At 39.6% G+C, this 22,891-nt stretch overlaps 1 protein-coding gene across 1 annotated transcript in view; it reads left to right on the top strand.

The window, feature by feature from the left end:
* nsg2 (neuronal vesicle trafficking associated 2) overlaps positions 1-1,689 on the top strand; it is a 62,177-nt gene extending 60,488 nt beyond the window's left edge. Inside the window, exon 5 of the mRNA XM_084729881.1 lies at positions 188-1,689. Coding sequence (XP_084586007.1) covers positions 188-385 — 198 coding nt within the window. The 3' untranslated portion in view covers positions 386-1,689. The remainder of the gene's footprint in view (positions 1-187) is intronic.
* The last annotated feature ends 21,202 nt before the right edge of the window (positions 1,690-22,891 follow it).

Below are 22,891 nucleotides of genomic sequence, written 5' to 3'. Positions count from 1 at the left end.
GTCTGGGGTTCCCTTCTGGACACGACCCTTTACGTGTCACAGTGACAAAATTCAAAGCATGAGTTGGGTTTTTTTTTTTTGAGCAACTATACGAATACTTGTTTCAGTAATCAATGACTAATCAACTACATGTATCACCATTAATTGATAATTGTTTGAACCTCATTGTTCTCTGTCTCCCGCACAGCACAAGCGGTGCATCCCAGCCTCCCTGGAGGCCTACTACGCTGCCCAGGATGCCAACTCGAGGGGCCGTTTCTACACAGTGATCAGCCACTACAGCATGGCCAAGCAGACCACCTCGCACTCCGTCTCCCCCTGGCTGCCTGGAGGAGCGGGAGGGCAGCAGCACGACGCTAAACCCCCGAGCGGCGAGGGCCACTGAGGTGGCTGAGCGGTTAAAGGGTGTTGCAAACACACACACACAGACACACGCAGACATGAAGGAACACAGACACACACAAACATGTAGGTGAATATTTAGAAATATAGACAAAAAGAGACACAACAGCTACATATTTAATGACAATATAGAGTGGAAACATGCATGCAGACAGAAAACCACACAAGCACATGCTACATCATGATTTATCTTGACTACCCATTTATATGCCCGCTCTTTTAATCGAGGGGCATCACCCATTGAACCTACACTCTCTTGGGATTATCATCGTCTGCTGAACACACACACACACGCGCACACAGTCTGCTCTCTCGTCACCATGTCAACCCCCTTCCTCTGATTTATTATTTATTGACTGTCATGATATATTTATTTTTTACTGTTACGTATGGATGATTTGTATGTGATTATCAGGCAACTCTTTGTACAAAGGCACGAGTTTCTGGAGTCTTTTTTTTTTCTTCAGCTGTAGTTACTGTATATTCACTCACAGTTCCCTTTTCTTTTCTGCCTTTTCTTGTCTAGACTGTGTAACCTCAAACACCACACACACACACACACACACACACACACACACACACACACACACACACGCACACACGCACACACACAGATCACTTAATTTTCCAATCCAAATAACGTCAGTATGGTCTTGTATTGCTGTGACACATTTTTAAACACAAAAATCCAGCTGTTTGAGGAAGGTTTGACGCCAGCGTTCACATCCACAACACATCCTGCGTTGACTGAATGAATTTTTCAATCATGGCTGTTTGATAGCTCATTTACAGTGACATTTCAATGTGCTGTGGTATACATTTAAAATCCTGAAATCCCCCGCCAGTGACCCAAGCTGTACATACAACTGTGCGTTCAGGCTAGTTTTTTGTGTGTGTATGCGTTGTAGTAGCTTTAATTAGGAGGATTTTATCTTTTTTTTTTTCCACAGATTTAAAAGTTACTTCTACATTGCTTCAGCGGCTAGTCAGTGTTGCAGATGGGAAAGGAAACACCGTGCATATCACCGTCTCTTGCCAAAACGATTTTATTTTCCGCTGTGTTTTTGTTACGTTTATTGATGGGCTTCAGCTGCAGCCAGGTTTCGTTCCTCTACTGTTACTTTTCATTTTTTGTAATGTTGGATCTCTTGTCAAGAGCGCTTTTACGAGATAATATTGTGATGTTGTTAGTTGATATGTAGCGATACTTGATGTAATTTATCCGTGTGCATCCTTGTCCCCCTTCTCTTGGTTTGACTTCAAAAATAAAACAAGCTGTGACCTGTGCTGAGTGTGTCTTGTCAGTCCCTCTTACCGCCGTGTCTCTTTAGCGCTCACACAATGTCTAATGCCGCCCGGAGGCAGTGCACTGTGAATGACAGTGACGTCTTTTCATTCTGCACGCTATAATATTCACATGTTCTTACTCCCACTCAGATTCGTTCTACATTAGATATGAATTCTGCCGTCTGTGGATAGAAATTTCCAGAGCTGTTGGCTGTAATGACGAGCGGCTGTGATTGACAGCAAAAAAAAAGTACCAGAAGAATACCTGTATCTGTAATGGCTACTGGATATATTATTCCTCTGCAGAGTCCTCTGTGAATGGCAGATAAGGCCTCTGTTTTTTTTTTTATGTGCAGCGCTAATAACGATGCCTTCAGTGAGTGACAAGAATAGCTGGCTTTTCTAATTAGAGGCTTGTATTCTAATGAATCTGTCAGTTGTCTGCGTTTTTTCACTACTGAGGAGTGAACACCCGCTGAATGCAGCAGATTTCAGAGAAGAAGAAAACACAACAAGGAAAAAAAGACAAAAATAAACAGTATATTTTTTTCCCACACAAATATAAAGATATATAGAGGAAGTTGGCTTCAAACAGTAACTTCATTGTCTCCCCTGAAATGATGCAGGCACCGCACGAGCCACTCGGTCAGAGGTGGGAGGTAACGAAGTACAAATTACTATAGCTCATAAACAAGAGCATGCTCAGACCTGCTTGCAGTATCTTGTTTGACTCTTCAAGTTTTAAATGGTGAACACTGCTGACTGAGATCTAAATTCAAATGATATAATGTGATATGCACTGTATATTTAGCATGACTGTTTGTTGTATTTTTGTATGTTTGTAGAAAGTGTCATGTGTGTACTATGTGTTTAATCAGTGTATAACCTTTTTTAATGGAGCAGCCCAAGGATACGAAATGAATTTCAGTGTATACTGACAATAACATTGTATCTCACTGTACTATAACATACTATATGATATGATATGGTATGTTATAAAAGGGAGGTGGCAATACTAAGATTTATTATTACTGTTCATAGTAAGAGTTAACTTGACAATGGTAGGGGCAATTATGCGATTTATTGTGTCATTCCACTTGATGTATTTTTAAAATAGCAACTAAAGTTTATCAACTTGCACCATCTACTGCTCTGCATAGGAACTGCATGTAAATTATTTATTCGGAGTAGAGGCATGGATAACACATATCCCCACTGAGGATAAAAAATTAATGACGACAAGGGGGGGAGATCAAAAGCAGAGAGAGGGAAATCCTCCCCTGCAATTCTTGTCAGAATATCCCTACTTTACTTGAGTATTTATTTTTCTTACAGCTTTTTATTTTTACTCTCCTACATTGCAACACAAAAATCTGTACTTTCTAGGACTGTAGTCAACCAAAGTAAATCTTTGTTGACTAAAATCTACCTACTCTTCAACCGATCTATTGGTTGATGGGGAAAAAAAACGCCTGTTATCCTTAGATGACTTAAATCGGCAACAGTGCAATGAGTGTTTTCTAACTGCCGCCCTAGATGGTGCCACTAAAAGTTACACAACCTTGCCAAGCAAATTAATTCCTGCAGTTTGACCATTTCTTCTTCATACGTTGCTATGTTATTACCTTCGGGGCATGTCTATCAAGTAAATTTACATACAGCATCACAAACGCACAAACCATTGACGAGGGTCACCACCGGCCTCCGTACATAAACAAAGCTCAGTGCTGACGCGGCTCGAGCTGCAGCATAAACAGCATCCGACTGGCTTCTGTCATTATTTAGTGGCTTCTAACAAGACTTAACGTTCACACAGTTTTTCTTGACTGTCCCTCAATATGACAACATTAGTCCAACGTCCCTCCAGCCTGTGGGACTAGCCACATCAGAAAGAGAAGACAAATGCATACTTTATTAATTTTTTGTATACACACACAGGCCTGAAATACACACACACATGCACAAACAGGATAGACAGATGTCTACAGGGAGATGTCAGAGCGAGGGGGCTGCACACATACATGTACATATAAATATAAATATATATAGTCAGGCACCCTGAGCAGTTGGGGGTTCGGTGCTGTGACCACGGGCACCTCAGCAGTGCCCAGGAGGGTGAACTGGCACCTCTCCAGCTACCAGTCCACACTCCGTTCTTCAGTCCATGCTGGACTTGAACCGGTGACCCTACGGGCTGAGCTACTGACACCCCCAAATTAGCAACAACATGCTAGTGCCAAATTCAATTACTCAATTAGTTTGGAGCCAGTAAACATTCAGTACATAGCATCTCACTCAAATACATCCAGTTTTCGTATGTCCCACCCCTGCCAATAATGGATTAATCAACACAATGATTAATCAACCAATAATTAGAAGGGTTAGTTATTTTGTTAGTTATTAGTGCCAGCCCTAGTACTTTCAGGCTTCTTACTTTGATTCTTACTTGATTATTGTTATTTTGCATCACTGTTCACCACCTTCCCAACATCGCGACTGATTTTAACCTAAATGGATGGGACAATAACACAGAAAAGATGATTTTCTAACTCTAAAATAAGTCTCTGTAACTCAGGATATGTTCTCCATTATAAAGTGAGGTCTTACTCATAACTAATTCAGTAGTTTGACACTTATTAACCCACACAGTCTCCCTATTTTAAAGTTCTTCACATCTAAATCCACTACAGCAACTACTCCAATTCAGTTGTACTTATTGTACAGCATGATCATCCTAAATCCTTCGCCCGATGACGCAGGCTAGGCTGAAAACTGATGTTGCAGTCTGTGGTGCTGCCGCCTAGTGGCCAGCGTCACACAATGACACAATGATGATGTCAACATGCTGATGTTTAGTAGGTATAATTTTTTTTCAAGGTCAAAACAATTTTCCAGCATCAGCATCAACAGTTTCTCGGACTGTTTTGTGTTAATGAAAACGTGCAATGCAAATGACAGAATGCCATTTCAAACAGTTGAGAGGTTTTCAGTATAAAAGTTGTAACAATGATACGGTCACTATAATCGTGATATGAAATTTTACATTGCTTCATCTTCACTATCTAATAGTTGTTAAGTGAGTTGCATTCAAATCAAACACACAATGTTATGATCAGAAACAGCTTTAACTCGACATTCAAACCCACAGTGGAAATGAGCAGGACTGTTTGGCTGCCAACATGGTTCCTTTCATGGATGCTAAACTGTTGCAAAAAAAAACAAACTCATTACCGTCTAGTGCTTCAGTTACAACAGACACTTAAATGTTGACAACTGATTATAAAAGATGGTTTTCCTGATCTTTGCTGTTTTCTTTACTCCCATGTGGATACACGACAGAACTGACTCAGAGTTTTTATGAACTGGACAGATGGTTGCTTATGCAGTGCTTACACAATGCTAACTCAACGCTGACATGTTGTGAACTGAGGGGTCGGGCGCAGAGAAGCAGCTGGTGGCTTCATATGGGCAAGAGAAGGTACGTGGTCTCCTGTTCCCTTCAAAGGCTAACGAAGGTCTGCAGCAAAAAACTCCAAGGTATTATGCCTTTGAAGTCAGCAGTGACTAAACTGAGGAGAAATTAGTTAAAAGTATGTAAAGATATACAAGATAAAACTTCCAAACTCCCAATCCCATTTTGACACTACTACAAGACGATCTATCATGTTTGATTTTTGAAGCTCACTGATTTTAGCAGAACTGCTTAATGCAAAGATCCATTTCTTCTCTTCACATTGCAGTAGCTTATAATCTTCACCAAGCTTATTAGACCATTCATTTAAAAAGACCTTATGGCCCTGATTACTTACTAGGGACAATTGGCAATCAGATACGGGATGAACTGTGGCTTAATCCTCCTCTCTGGCTGTCTAATTATAACGGCAAATAGCTTCCAGTGGCATAATTCATGCTAAATTCCTGCCGGTGCAGGATATTAGATATTGATGTGAAGAAGGACTGATTGTTGCAGACAGGTCATTGGTGTTTTCTCAAAGTAGATAGGGATGTTTGAGGAAGGAGGGTGGGTGGAAGTAGAAGCTGAGGGGGGGGCAGAGAGAAGACAGGCTCTGTGTTGATTGGCACAGAGGGAAATTAAGCCCGACATGTGGAAATGAACAGCCATATATGTCCATCCTGTTGTCTCCTGACACAGGAAAAGATACGAAGGCTTGGAACTTCCCTGATGATGTGAATGTGCTGTATTTGTATCCACTACAGTATGTTAACAGCAGCCTCTCTGTTTGGATCTTTTTTTTTTTTTGTTTTGTTTTTCATTCAGAGTCTCTCTCTCTCACAGGCCTCATGTAGGTTTTTCTCTTCACTCACATTTTAAGCTTCTTTATTTCATAGTCAAGCTCTCTGTCTCTGCCTGTTTCTGGCTTTCTTTCTCTATTTCAACACACACTTCATTGCTGCCATCTTCAATCTCCCTCAGCTCTTGGCTTGTAAGGATGGGCAGCACTGTTTTGTTTTTTTGACCAAGGGTAACAAACCTATCGACTGCTGTTATTGTACATATTTTAATGAAGAAGTGTAAAGTGTTTTTTTGCTCTCATTGAAACAACTGACACCACTAGAAAGAAATATTTATTTTGTGGTGAAGGCTATATTCTTTTGGGATTCGTCTTTTTTGTTTACATGCGAGATAACGGACAGAGCAAGCTATGGGCAAAAACTTTTCCCCCATATCTTCTAAATGTTCCATGAGAACATGGTATGGTTGGCAGTGTTTAGTACTTTTGCCTTATAGCAAGAAGGTCATGGAAACAGTCGGACCCCTGACCAAGGTGCTGGCTTTGAACTGGAGTTGCTGCAGGGTGCAGCACAGTGGGTTAAATGCAGAAACCAAGACTGAATCTGACTGTTTAATTATAATTTTGTGGTTGCATATGTCACAATAAAAACATGACATGACAAGAGGTTTCAATATCCAGCAAACCAAATGAAAGGGTACCATAAGTATTAGAAGAATTGTTTTTTGTGCAGCAAGCTATTTATTCTAGCCTGTTTTCAGACCTTTTAATTCAAATCGTTCGAGTCAAAGAGTTCTGGGGTCATGGTCACTGATGGTTATTTCCCCCAGTTGGAGCAACAAGTGATAACAATCATATCATTTAAGGCCGGACTAAGGCCTCAGCATATTACTACATAGCTAGCTAGCTACCTGGCTAGATCCATGTGATGGTGCTGGAAGCATTCTGGTTCCCGTTTGTAGTCCGAGTAGTACAATGTATTGACCATTCACACTGTAGCAGTTGCATGCAAGTAAACAGTCAGTGTAGAGAGCAAAAGAGGTGGAATGCATTGGCCAAAATACAATCTTAGAACCCACTGGCTATTGTTGGGCAATGATTTAGCTTTTTTAAAAAATGTATTTGCAGTCGTGTAGATATCTGCTTATAGACATTATCCTCCAACTCCATTCTCACATCTCATATTGGTAATCAGACTGTCCACAATGACTGGCACACAGAAGAGGAAGCCATGACCTGGATATCCGTTATCCCTTTTCCGGATAACGGCCGGGCTACACCGGAGGCTCTGAAACGTTGGCCGTCGTCCCCGGAGGTCAAATTGTCATCAGACGAACTGATGGGTTCTGAGACTGCCCTACAGCTATAGTGAATTACAGAAATAACAGCTTTTAAATTGGCACACTTCTATTAAATGTTGAGGTTACTCCTCTAGCAACTGCTACCACAGCTTCAGTGTCAAATGAAAGTGTAATTGAGGGAACAGATGCAACACTTGTTATTGCTTGTCTAGGGCAAAACACAACAAAATAACTAACATTCAAAGAGAAGTCATCTAAAATGGTGTTTTGTGGCGTTCCTCGTGGTTCAATTTAGACCCCATTTTATTTGAAATATGTGTTCTGTTAGCAATGGGATCTGTTTTGCAAAAATATGACATCCCTTATCATTTGTATGCTGATGACATGCAGGTGTATATCCTTTTAAAACTTCATGCAGCTGTAACTCAAGCTTACAACCTGCTTTAGCTGGCCTCACTGTTGCTCTCTTACACTTTCATACTGATGCATGGACAGACTTGCAATAGATGTCATAGATCTCCACTTATACTGGCCGGTTCCAACCAGCCGTGGTTTAACTGTTTTAAACACCACTGCATACACTGGCACCAACCAAGAACATCACTAATGAGTCTTTAGTCCCTCTTTTACATCCAGTCCGTTCATTTAAGACCCCCATTTTACAACTGCTTCCTCAGTTACTGATATGATTACATGGTTGTTCCACACATTTACCAATTTATTCTAATTATGAAATTGTATTTGACATGTTCTGAATAAAAACAGACAAAAAATGAAAACACGAAAGTCGGAATGTAATTAAATGAAATTTTGAGGCCAAAGGCAAACGATATTTCTTTCCTGACTCCCCCTTCCTCCAGTCTGTCTCTCTTTCCCTATACACCCACACACAGACACACACAAACACATATCAATATTCACATGCACTCAAACATACACACATATGGCCATCTGTGTAATTTGTGCTCTACACCTCCATCTCTCCCCTCAGCCATCTCCCCTGCTGTCAGAGAAAGGCTGCTTCTCAGCAGTTGGTCCTCGGAGGTGTGGAGGAGGAAAACAGAAGGAGGAGAAGGAGAGAAATAGCAGAGGAGGGGGACAGACCCCGGGGGAATTACAGGAGCAGGAGAGGAGTAAGGTGAATGGTAAGGAAGCAACCATCAGGAGTTTCATCGAAGCTACACATCGGCACATTGATTTGTCCCTTTTTGCGTTCAGTTTTCCTGTCAATGCACATACATGATAAATGATTTGCTGTGAGTGGAAAGGGCAGGATTCACCAAGATAATTGAAATTCGATTTTAACTTTGTTAAACTTTGACACGCAAGTTGCGCAGCTGACCAACAGCAAGATGTCTTGACAGTGCTGACCTTTGAGGGGATGGAGAGCTGGAGAGGACGTCCAAAAATGGAAGGAGCCTTCAAAGCTCATTAGCTGTTTTGTACCATCCATTTAACGTTCTGTTGCTGAGGTACAAACTGCTCCACAAAAAGAAAACAGTTTGGTTTGTGGGACAAAAGATACAAATACGTCTCTTAAATAAACTGTATAAACTTATTGAGTGTTGCAGGGATGATGAATTTTTGTAGGCCTACCCTTAAGGTCACACTGGTTCCTTCCACAAGAAGCCAATTGGATTTTTCCACTGGATTTTGGATTAGTGCAGAAAATAGACTCTGAGACAAACAAAATGATACTGACATGTTTTGTTCAGACAGATAATTTTCACAAATGAACACCACTTTTCTGATTTTTAATGAGTAAATGCAATCACCAGAAGTAAAAAGCTAATGTTCGGGTATTAACAAACTACACTACTGTCGCATTTCTTCAAAGTCATGACTAGTCCCTGATAACCTCTGTAGTCTCACTTGCTAGAAACCACCTTGTTTAAAAAGCTTCAAAAGTAGGGGATTAGTGGTGTATTTTATGTTGAAGAACCACTGACAGAAAAAACGGACTGGAGAGGAATTGGGTCTGAAAAGTAAATATTTGTCAGAAACATGTTTTAGAGACTGTTTAGTTGTATTACAAGAAAGATTGTAACCAGGCAAGTGGCACTTATTTCCTGCTGAATGGACAAGCCAAACCAAGCACCGTCAAAGTCGAAGTACCTCACCCTGCGCATGCTGTGGCTGATGGCAACCCCCGTAATGCTCAAAGCTTCAAAGCGATATTCTACAAACTTTTAAGCAAAAAATCCCTCAAGATTGTATTAAACAGAGACTTTATTTCAAGCATCTGCACTGAAAACCCATTGACTCTGAGACGAGGGAATTGGAGCTGCAGTAACACTTAGTAATCTCCATTTGTCTGCACTGCAAAAATCACATCAGCATCACACTTGCAATACAACAGCATTCACACCACACTGTAGCGATGCCTTTAAAAGCATCCAGCAGCAAAGAAGCAGCCAAACGTTCAGCGTAGTACGCAGTTTTCCACTGATATGTGTGAATGTTCGTCATCTATGTTTCCATCAACTAGATGCATATGATTGTGGCATAAACAAAGCGGTGTGTGTGCATGCAGTGGGTGTGGATGAGCAAAGGACAGAAATTGGCGATCAGAGCAGAGGGATACAGGTTTAGCAGTGAAATTGTTTACTGGCAGTAAATGTTCAGTTTGCAGACAAAGTTCAAGAATTTCCCACGTCTTGCCTCCCAGTTGCTGGTGAAAAAAAAAAGATACTAACTGAGGATAAAGTACCTTTTTAGTGGGCAGCAGCCTTGTGTTTATGTCCATGTTATCAAAAAACAGCCTTGAAGTCTAAAAAAATGCTTCAGGTTGCATTTACATCCGTGAGATGCCTCGTCATGAGACCCACAAAGCTTTTGTAGACAGCTGCATGTACGAACATGAGAGCATTTCTGTTGTGTGAGACGTGCGAGTAAAAACAGGCCACACTCGCTAGTGGTCAAGACAGACGGTAAGATATTAAAAAATAGGAAGCTATTTACCCCCACAGTTTAATCATAATGGTGTCAATGTCACTTTGGTGACGAACAGTCTGGCTTTTCATCACAACTGATGGAAACTATAACCTACAGCCTCAGCTACAGATGGTCTCTCTCACCACACCACCCCGCACCTCACATCCCTGCTGGCCTGCCTGCTGGACTACTGAAGATGTTGGTGAGCAGTATTTTTCGATCATCCAGCCACAATATATTCAAGGAAATATAGAGTATTTAAGAAGAGCATACAATATTTAACACAATCTATATTTTGCATTAAAAATGCACTTACTTCTCCACACTAACATTACAGGTGATGCACTAGTGTAGGTCTGTTAATAATGTATTTTAAAGGACTTTCAAATGTCAAAGGAACTATTTAGTTACGTCTTGTAAAGTGGTGCCTCATTTCAATTCATTGCTCACTGGCCTTTCCAAATGGACTCTCTCCCTTTCTATCTCTGTTTGTGTTTGTATGTGTGTGTATGCGCACGCATGTGTGTATGTGTGTGTGTGTGTGTGTGAAACCAAAAACTGAATTAAAATAATCTACAGCTCCATAACAAACTACAATAGCGACCCTAATGATGGTTATGGTGTACATATCATGCTTAATGTACTCTGCCATAATGACATAATGTAGTTTTTAAATGTGAATCAGCATATAAATGTTCAAATGTTAATGCATCTAAGTGTTTGTGTCCCAGAGAGAGTGTGTACTTTGTCCTGGCCTAGTTTCTCCCACCCATTTAGGAGGATGTCACTTTAAGTCCATGAACCCTTACTGCTGTTGGGGTGCTCCCGCCGAGTTTGCTACATATAATATTCACAAATACTGAGCACAGTTCAATTATTTAGAAAAAAATGTCTGGGTTAAGGGATGTAAGTCTTGTCTGTCTCTCAGGGAACGACTACAGTGCATAATAATCTGTCTGTCTGCAGTATTTGTTATTGTGCAAAACAGAAAATGTGACTGACATGAGGCTTTTATTATTTGTGCAAAGAAAGCTCTTTATGTCATAGGTCTGCAAATAAACTGGTCATGTCTGCTTTGTTTTTATTAACTACCTTAAATCTGTAGACGCACACAAATAAAAGCAGACATTGGGGTATGCTTGTAAGCAGATAAACATATGCTCACACAGACTGAAGTGAATATAGCACACACACACACGCACACACACACACACACACACACACACACACACACACACACACACACACACACACACACACACAGAGTAGTCTGCGTAGCTTATTTGTGACACAGTGCTCTCTGCTCGCCGGTCCCAGTGAAACTGGGGCAATAGGATAATCCCTGGTCAGATGTCAGTCATATTTAGGAACGGATGCCAAGACACTGTGTGCTGCAGACAGCAAACTGTGCTCCGTGAGAGCAGGGATTACTAAGAGATGATGTTAAATACCAGCCTGGATGCATTTCATGAGCACTAGCTGGCTACAAGTGTGTTAATTTTATGACTCGTGTGATTGGTTTTCTTCTAAAGAGGCTGGATCTGCCAGCATGGGCAGGATTCTGTTTAATTGTTGTCATGACGCTAAAGCATTTTGCTCCAGTTGCTGGTCCATGGCACTCTGATCCTGCAAATGATGAATTTAGAAAATTAACTCGGATGATAGCTGTTGTCACCCAGTGAATCTTACATTGTAGGTTATTTAAAACTTTAGCTAAAATAGACGGAGTTACAGAAGAAATAAAATGTTGAAACCAGGGGTCAAATAAGTCTGCACAGGATTTCATCTAACAGTGGAACAGAATGAAACTACAGTATGATGCAATCCAGTGCAATTACATGACCGCTTCAGTAAACACGAGGCACAGTCTCAATAATTGTGTTTTAAGTTTTTGCATAAGTTTTTGCATAATTTAAAGAACAATATGTAGGTAGCCAGGGCAAAAATGAGTACTGCAGTCCAAATAGCAAGTTGGAGCCATAGACTGTATATTAAATAGGTTGAAATCCTGTTTAATATATGATCTATGATTGAAGCAAGTTGTCCCCCTCCTCCACAGACATGACAGACAGACTGCAGGAGTCCTGCAGGAGTGCAGGATCTGCGTAACCTTATAAATTCACAATAACAAGACGACGAGCCTTACACTACAAGTTGATTCAGCTGTTTATAACTGCCAGTTGTCTGTAAATTAAAGTTAAGCCTGTTATCCTGAACACAAAAGCTCACTGCTCTGAAAATACACACTCTGGATGATGAGTTAAGTGGCTGCCTGTCTCACTGCCTGCCAAACTCCATTAACATTTTGCTCAATTTAACAGTCATAAACACCTACGCCTTCTACAAGATTATAAATGCTTTCTTACGACTCATAAACAGACACTTACTCATTCGGTGAAATTTGGCATTAAATTGAACTCGGATTGAGGTGAAACAGACAAACAAAACAGTTATTCTGGTCTGGAATGGAAACTTCAAAGGGGAACACGGCGCCTGCAGTGTTCATTTCAAGTCAAGTAAAATTTTTCCTTGATCTCTGATGACACCAAGGTCAATGAAAGGATGAAAGGTCTGGATCCACATATGATCCAAGTTAGCAGTTCTTATCACTCAATTGGTCATTTTTTGTAAGTTTCTAAGCAGACATTTGATGCTATAAAAAGGGGTTTTCACATCATAATTAATTGACAGCTGAGCCCTGATTGCGAATGAGTTGGTCGGGTCAATGGACAGGACCTCAATACTGCAATGCCATCACCAGCACAAGATGACAGCGCTCTCATCCAGGGTATTTAGGCTTCATTTTTGTACAGTGGGAGTGAGTGAAGACACATCGTCCATGATTATATACACTCAGTGGTTTTACAAGAAGAATATAAGTTACAGTCCAATGAATAGCAGTTTTAATCCCAAGAATGTATATTTAAAAGAAGCAATGTTCAGGATTTAGGGGCGTCTAGTAGAGTTTGCAGATTGCAGCTTACATCTCATCCTAACCATACAAGTGTGTAGGAGAACCTATGGTGTGAAGCTTTAGAAAAATGCAAAAGGCCGTATTAATGGCCGGTCTTTGGTTTGTCCACTCTTGGCTACTGCAGAAACATGGCAGTGCAACATGGCAGCCTCCATGGAAGAGGACTGGCTTCTGTAGGTATAAGCAGCTCATTCTAAGGTAATAAATAACACAACAAATCCTATATTCAGGTCATTATACACCAATGAAAACATAAATATTTTACTTCTGCCATATTCTGCCAATAGATGGCTATAAATATTACACATAGGACCTTTAATTTATAATGACATAAACCAAAGAGAAACTTGGCAAATGTTCTCTTTCTTTCAATTGACTGATTAATTAACTATTCCCTTCACTAAAAATTAATGATACCATTGGTATTTTGTGCTAGCTTAAACTTGCTGGATTCATTATGGCATGAGTTATTGGTTCACTCAATAACCATAATAAATCAAAATCACAATCCTTGCCTAGTCATTATCAGGTAATGTTGGCACTGGTTTCACAAAGCTGTTTTTATGAGCCTTTAATAATGCCCCATCAAGTGACTAAATCATGACTCTTGCTCGGTTCTTGGCCCGGTGCTCATTAAAAGTCAGACAGAGTGGTTTTCATTCTGAGTTAATATTCACAACTTTCCTCACCTATCCTCTGTCCTCTATTCTCCTCTTTTCCCTTCATTTCCCATTCTAATTATCCTGTAATTGGGCCTTCATTCACCAGCATATCTGTCTCATCACACCGTCACCTGGCAGTGAAACCTAATCACAGAGAATGAGAGACAGACAGAGAGAAATGGCCAGGTGTGGTATCTCTTTCCTGCCGATTTACTGCTGAACTTTAATAACAATCCGATGCATTCGATTTGTCTTTTTTAAAACGAGACAATCTTCCTTCATATATACCGTGGATTCTGCATGAGATACAGACACTGAAGAAAACAGGAGTGAATTCGGCGGAAAGACGACGCCAGAAGGAATCTGGGTGAGTGAGAATGAGTCATAGAAATACAAAGGGTTACCACAGAGGGAGAGGGCTAATTACAGAGTGAGAAGGTGGTAGTTTCAGAAAAAGAAAAGGAGAACGGAGCGGGTGATCTGATCACCAGTTGAGGAAAGGTTTTCTCCTTCACTGCTTCAAAGCTGATGTGTTTTTTATTCCTTGCGTGTGCGTGTGTGTGCTTCATCAAAGAACTGGAGCATGTCTGCAGCTAATCTCGAACACTACTGGACCGATCAGCCTGATTTTTGTGGTCCACATTCATGATTGTATGTTGAAGGACTTCTGCGATTTGGAATATCTGAAAAACCTTGAAAGACCTTATTTTTGTGGCTCCATGCCAGTGACAGCCGTGACCACAGGCATTATGTTTTCATGTCATCCCCTTCTTGTGAACACAATATCTCAAGAAGGATCAGTTGATTAGATTTTAGTGGTCAGAGGTCAAGGTCACAGTCACCTTACTAAAAAGGTCAACTTCACTTCAGATTATAATGTTCAGCTGTCTATCAGTCCTCTGTAAAAAATAGTTAAGACAGCATGTCTCTCACTGGACATTATTCACTAGAAACATGTATAGTGATGACTTCCATTTTGCCACTTCAATTATCTGTCTGCAGGTATTCGAGTGCCCTTAAGAGTATTCCACCAATTTAGCACTGTGCTCTTATAATACTGTCAGGCTCACAATGTTAAGTAACAAAAAAAGCTAAAAAATCGATGCAGCAGAACCAGAGATACCCTCTTTTTCATTCCATGCATCCCTCTTCCTTGTCAAAACCTGATGCCCACATTACTCACAATACAACTCGACCGTCGAATGTTCATTCAGAGATTCTGGATGTTACGCCAGTTCAGGCTAATATAACTCTGAGCTGCTAGCGTCAAGCAGAGATAAGGAGCGAGCTACAGAGTTCTGCTAACTTCAAGATTTTTTTTTCATCATTTTCAAACTTGTAGTCCTCAGACCAGACTGACATAACTTGAGGCAATTTATACAACTTTTTTTTCACATATGCAGTAGTACTCCCCAAGACCTGTAAACAGACTTTGATGTGTAAAATCAGTTTGCCTTTAAGCCCTACTGCATGTTTTTTAATTTACAAAAAATAACCAAGCAACAACTTAAAGATAACACTGAGTCTGAGAGTATGTAGTTGCATAGATTTTTTCATATATACAGTAAACCTGTCTCACAATGATTTGACCAAATAAAGATCACAGGTAGGAAATCTGAATCCAGGTATAATCTTTAAATTGTAATCTTTAAATAAAAGCCTCAGGCTTAACAATACTCCAGTGTTGTTGCTCATCTAAAGAGGGGAAAAAGGCAAATAAATGGCAAGTTGAAGTGACAGAGAGCCTGAGAGGAGACGACAGAATTCTCCTGAAGTTCAAGGCTGCTGTTTTAGATAAAAAATGTTTTCAATATCCACCTAGTTTTTGCACAGCCAGCTGACACCTGACATTGTGACTACTGTACCAAAGAAGCAGAATACAGAATGGGACAAAAAAAAAAAATTGCAGATATTCCAGTGCATCTCATCCCAGTTCATCACTGCTCTTTGGTGTCTGATACTGAAGCACAAGCCTGAAAGATTTTTTTTAAATATATTTAATTCTGTGCAATGGTCATAGTTTGGGAAGGCTTAGCCATAAAAACAGGTATCATCCACATCTGTATGAATCGTCCAGGGGTGGTGGTGTGTCACTTGTTGGGAATGAGACCTGGCTAAATAGTCTTCCCTCTGCTGGAACCTACACCATCTGGTTACTGTTGATGTACAACAACAAATGAGGTTATATCTTATTCCACATGTTCCTTTGTGGAAACAAAGAAGAAACGAGTGACCTTCCTTAAGAGACTCTTTAAGTTACAGATACATGAAACTAAAGGTCCAAATGTACTGGCAGTGCCTGATGCTCACATTTGAAGTACATCTTCTGTTTTCAATGCCTGAATGGACACCAAAAACATTAAGAGGCTTGTCAAACTTCCTTTACGTGCCTTCTGGCAAAGCAAATAACAGACCCTCGGACTCACAGCAGAGAGAAAAGGAAGGAGAGGGAGAGAGGAAGCATGTGAGTACGGCCAAAAGAAAGTTTTTTTCCCCCATGAATCCTGATGTTACTGTACATTAATGTGGATTGTCAGTTAGGTATGACTGCAGACTACACTGCAAGCTGGAGTCCCAGTTACAGCAACAGACACGCAGATCTGTGTTATACAGCCACCTCCTCTATGAGATGTCTGTCAGTGCGGTGCATTATTAAAAGCTACGATGTCCTGGTGCTGTCTCTTCGTTGGCATCTCCTTGGTGTATGTTAGTCATATAGTTTGCTGTATGCTGTAGTGTAAAACGCTCTCAAACTATTGTAAATTGTTGCTTATAACCAAGTTATCCTGGCTGCCTAAAACAGAAAATATGAACTTAACTTAATATGAACTAAGTCATTATATAAACTGACATGAAAAAAGTTAAAGATTTTTCGTCACAGAGGACAATATTTTATTAGATAAATTACTATTAATAAGAACACTAAATAAATAAACAGATACAAAAAGTCATATTCTCATAAAACACTACCAGTTGTTTGGTGTTGGCATTTCAGATGTGATGCCTGCAGTGAACATCAGCTGACGCATGTCAAATGAGGCGTGTGTGTGTGTGTGTGTGTGTGTGTGTGTGTGTGTGTGTGTGTGTGTGTGTGTGTGTGTGTGTGTGTGTGTGTACTGCTGAATGTAAATATCAATTAGCATATCCATTGTTGGTAAAGCTTAATTGATTAACAGATTGCTGACAATGAAAGAAACTTCTTCAGACATTTTGTGCAGAAAATAAAGACAAGACGTGCATCTGGTATGTAATTAACTTTCTAATCAATTTGCCATATTGAATCAGTAATCCTCTCGTGACAGTCGCTACGGCAACATGTAGCTCTCGCTGCACAAGCGGTAACCAAACATTATTTCAGCTCCAACCTGAAACAAATGGTTCTGATATTTATATTCAGGGGGAAAAAAATAATGAAGATGTTCTCATTGTTTAACAAAAAAACAATGGAGCCCTTTCATTAAAGCCCAGGCTCTGATTAAATGAGACGTGACAAAAAATATGACTTTCTCAGGCACCTGGTTATCACTGTGTTCACACCTACAAGACAGAAAACATTTACATCTAATATAGAGTATATTAATGACACATTTGACTTCTAGCATCATTTTTCCCATCACATTTTAAGCCTCAACAGATGTGATGAACTGAACTAAAATTAACCACTGGGGACACCAGACTTTTACAGTTTTTTTCTCTTTGTGAAAAACCTTCAATCTGTATGAAACTCCCAGAACACAGCATTAAAGGCTTAACTGCATTTTGAATTAGAGCTGGGCAATGTATTATTATTATATTAATATTGTAATATGAGACTAAATATCTTTTCCTTGTTTTAAAGGCTGCATGTCAGTAAAGAGATGTAATTTTCTGAACTTACCAGACTCATTACAACCACATTACTGCTGATTATTTATCAAAAATTTCATTGTAGTAATATTCTGTGAAAGCAAGAATAGTCACCCCTCCATATTGTTGAAATACGAGGTCAAATTTATTGAGATATATGACTGTAGGGTAGTTTAATCTACAGTGATGCATCATATTCTATAAGATCATCATATGTTTGCACTATTTGTAAATTAATGTTATTTTAGAGAAAATGTGTAAATCTAGATGTATCATGGCACAGCCCTAAAATATTAAGATATTATTTATAAGCCACAGCACTCAGTCCTTGAATAAGAGTGAAATTTGTGATACTGCTGCTGTTTAAGTGCTCCTGAAAAACATCAAATAATTTCTGGCATTTAGTCACATTTGCCTTGAGGGACGCTGCACCTTCTTTTCTTTTTTGGTCCATTTGCTTAATTTGTTAAGTAAGCCTAAATCAGTTGAAAAGGCTGGCACAACACACAAACAATTCAACGAGACGAGTTGGAACTCATCTATGTAAAATCAGGCACATTCATTTTGGGCTGAATCCGGCCCTTTAAAGACCTCTGTGTTACTTAAACAGCTTGCTAATGTTCTGTGTTTATGGGTGTTCATGAATGTCCTCATTTTAATAATTGCCTAATTGGCCCATTCATTGGTTCTCTCTGTTTTTGAAAAAAAGAGTTTTTTTTTTTTTATTTTACCATTTTACCTCAAGGTTTTTAAGCAAAGGAAATTTAGGGGAGAGAGAGTCAAAACAAACAAAAAAAAGGCAATAAATTCAAAACTGTGTTTATTAAAACAAGCTACTAATCAAGGATGACAAAGGTGCATTGATTTTCCCTGCAATCTTTTTTTTTCCCCAATTGTGAAAACCCCTGGAGAAAATTTGTTTTACACATTTGCAAAATAAATTCCTAACTTTACAGGTCGGACATTGGAAATGTAGATGTTACTTTCTTTCTAATCTGGCCCTTCTAAATAAGTAATTGAATAGACCTGGGATAAAGTGTGCAAAAATACTGCGGTTGTGTGTTATGTTCCATATGGCGACCATACAGAAAGTGTTACTGATATGGATTGGCAGACATTCCTACATTATGTTGATATTGTGCATATGGCCTAACAGCTTACACTGAATCATAAACCATATGTGATGTCACAGTTAGATCTGCTGTATATCTTTCATGCAGTGAGATTTGGTCACATGAGATCGCCTATACATCCTGAGAAGAGCGTCTCTGCATGACGGGTTTGCTCCATCGAATCAAGATCTTACTCTGACAGCCACAGCAACATGCAGTGGATACAGATATGTTCTGATTTGCACACAGGACACATACACAGGGAGCACGGGAACCTCTCTGTCTGGCTGCCTCCGCCTCTATCTCTAACACAACACACAAACACACACACACACACGCGCTCACAAAGTACTGTTGTCTGTCTCTCAGTCCCGAGGCTGACGTGACTGGCTGGATGGGTGCATCCAAGGGAAAACTTAAACAAACGCAATCCTCGGCTGAAGCGTCTGATGCCTCAGGAAGTAGACGAGAGAAATCGATGTCGAGCTTCTCCTCGCTTTGCAAATTATTATTTTCTAAATGTTTCTCAATCAATCAGACCGTTTTAAGGAATTATTTTGCTTCATTGTTGCACATATCAAACATCAATGAATAAGGTTTTTGTTTATTTGTATTCATTTACTGTTTTGTTTGCATACTAATGTATGTATGTATCTTCTGTTATACATTATTCATCTCTGTGTGCTCCACTTGAGTTTGGGTTAGGGTTTAAAGAATATAGAATTTGGTTTAAATCTAATACCAAGTAATACAGGGCCAGAACTGACTGAGAACTGATGTTGATACTGCTACAGATACAACTTATGTACTTCACTAGGCTAAATCTGAGCACATTTCCATGACCGCTAAATGATTTTCCAAAGGTTTGCAATCATCAGCTTAAACAGAGGAATCCCAAACCTTTCACAGTAACACAACAAGGTTTGTCAGCCACTGTCATATTTCGGGTTTGTGGTACATTACCTCGTAGCTGCAATTATGTGTCAGATTAAACTAATCAGGCTGCCTGCGGCGGTGCACTGCTCATGTTGTTCTGAGTGCACACAACAGAAAACACCAGTGGAGAAGCAAAGGGTAAGTTACCTGCATAAAGACGACAACTGAACGTCTTTTGTACAGACAGTTCGACTCTTTGACGGAATACAAATAGTACAACAGAAGAGAGAAACCGATCCCTTCTTTAGTATATAATGTACTGACGCTCAAATCGATCTTCAAAAATATCTAAAGTATTGATCCGCCCACCCCTGTTTGGGCTGTTTCGGGTAGTTATTGCTATAATAGCACGCAGGCACAGGGAAGTGTTCCAGTAGCTGCCTTTACATTGACCCTGATGTTCCACAAATAATCAAAATAAAAGCACAGTCAGATTAAAACACATGTAAGCAACTCAATAACTAGAGACTGATCCCATACTGCTACCAATCACCTGATCTGTTTCTACATTGTATGAGCTATGCAGCCGTCGCTGCTGCACACCGTGTTTGTTTGTGACTGATGTGACTGCATGTTACCTTTACCAGATCCACAGCTCCGAACTTTGTAGCCAGTAACTAGCTTTTCACAGTCCAGACCAAAAATGCAACTGTTTTTTACCTTCTGTGGTAGCAAACACATCACACAGACTTTCAGTTAGGGTTAGGGGTTATGCTACAACCTGAGCTCATCCACACTGCCCTTGCTATATGGCCTGACCAGATGTTTAGGGCTTAAAAGCAATAGGAAATGGAAAAAAAATGATGATATTTACCTCATTTCAGTAACACAATACTTATCTATATTGCTATCCTCTTTTGATGGTTGTTGTTTCTCTGTATTACCTTGTCGTGGTCTTGTTATTGTCTTATCTTACAGTATTAATAAACATCAAAAACCAGCCACCAAACAAACAAAACCAAATGAGGTACATTGTCCTGAGTTTTCATTAATTTTGGAATAAAACAAACATAGACAGTAGAAGATAAAATGTTCCATCTGTTCTGCGCACCAGACATGAGTCCACATTCCTGGAGTGCTCTGTAGTCAGACTTTGATGCTAAAGTTCACCATGTTAACTCACAACTTCACAAGTAATCTTGTCATGTTACTCGAAATGTCACAAAATCGAGCGCAGACAATCTCACAGGGGTCAAGACATTTTTAGAAACTAATACTTCATATCACTTCTCCTGCCACAAGAGTAAATCTCTTCTCTTTCCTCTGAAAATGTCAAGAAGGTAGAGGACATGAAGTGTTTACTCTTCTCCATTAAAGGAGGCATTGTGAAGAAGCATGGCATGTCTGTGTCTTTACGTAATATTTCTACCCCATTTGCACACATTTTTTTTTTTTTAACTCCAGCATGAGTGCAAACATGCTCCTGAAAACCTGAGTACTCGGGGTACGTCCTGATTTAACACACACACACACGCAGACACACACAGGTCCTGCGTGTGTCTGCCTGACATCCTGAGGCTGACATAGTTGGCAGATTCTGAACTGGATGGGTGCATCCAAGGAGAAACTGCTCAGCAAACCGTCCTCTGCTGACATGCCGGACGCCGAGGGAGGGATACTAGAGAAACCACTGTCCATACATTCACTCGGTCCATTATTTATTCATTCTGTAGACATTTTCTTCTCCTGGAGTCAGTTCATCGTTTTCATCCAATCGTGCATTAATTAGTTAAACAAACAGTCTCATATTACCATTGAAGGTTAAGCCCACTTGAACTGAAATACACAACAGTTATAAATATAAACAGTTTAGTTGCTTTCTCTCACAGTAAATGAGCCTGAATAAATAATGCCCCTTGTTATGACTGTGCCCATCTGCTACAGACAAAAGCAATAATTGCCCACTCAGGATGAAATGACTCATCCGGTCACTGTACATTGCACCAGTCATTTACACCTTTTTTATTCTGAATTTTGATAGCACGCAGCATACATCTGGCATTAATGGCACAATTAGCCTGTCACACTGATATACAGTTTGATAGAAAAGGAAATTGTTCAGTATTATTTGAAGAAGTTTGATTTTTTAAACTTTCTTTTTGGAGAAATGTTGTTGACAGTGCATACTTATGCTGAAGGTGTGTAAAATTTGTAATCGACAACCAGGTGGCACATTTACAATTAACATAACTGCCATTTTGTTTGCTTATTTGGTGTACACTGTCTGACTGCATATTTGTGAAAATATAATACAAAAAATACATTAGATTATTGTGACATAGGTCAGGTCAATGTAAAACACCTATGTTAAACTTTTAGGAAATCATTTTCTATCAGTTTAATCTTGTTGCATCAGATTTTTTGAAATATCACAATACATCAATGCGATACAGTTACACTAAATAAAAAAAAAACACATTGGTTCAATGTAATTGTGGTATTTTTGATCGATTGAATTAAGTGTTTCGATGGTTATTAGGCACTAATATTTTCCTGTTGAATGGTTATCAGAGGTTTACACCAGCTTTCTAAACATGACTGAAAATCCAGCCCAGATCAGGCCAGTCTTGTCTGATTAAGGTGGTTACATGAGACATTTTTTTTTAGGGTTCAGGTAAGCCTGCTAATGAAAATCTATTGTTTACAAAGTCTTGATTGGGAGCATTTCATTTATGTCATTTATACCAACTTGAATGCAAATTCAAAATATCTATTACAGTAAATGACCTACCACCAGGGTTGTCAGCTTGTGTTTGCTGAAAGATAAAACAACCCTCATGTGTATCAGTGTGAAGGCCTTTGCTACTAAACAGCTGTCACACTACGTCTGCTTGAGTTGTTTCTTTTAAATCCAGTTGTGCTTTTACTCGGGAATTATTTCAACACTCGTCCCCTAAGTGTGTCTTCAGATGAGAGTCTAGACAGGTCCTTGAAGTGTAAAACTCCAAACCACAGGTGGCGATGATGAAAGAATACAAATAAGATGAACCTCGAAGTTCCACTGAAGTGAAAAAACACAAGGGACCAGAAGAGAAGAAGGTAGCAGTACATTACAGCTGCCTTACAAGTTTAAACCAGCTACATATCTAGAACGCTTGACCTTACTACACAGCATGAACAGATGGGAAATCTACAGTTAATACTTTCATTTAAAAGTTATATTTGCCAGGAACCTCTGAAGGCT

The sequence above is a fragment of the Lutjanus erythropterus genome, chromosome 11, assembly GCF_056507025.1.
Source record: "Lutjanus erythropterus isolate fLutEry1 chromosome 11, fLutEry1.hap2, whole genome shotgun sequence".
Lineage (NCBI taxonomy): Eukaryota > Metazoa > Chordata > Actinopteri > Lutjaniformes > Lutjanidae > Lutjanus > Lutjanus erythropterus.
This window is presented reverse-complemented; position numbering and strand designations above follow the sequence as displayed.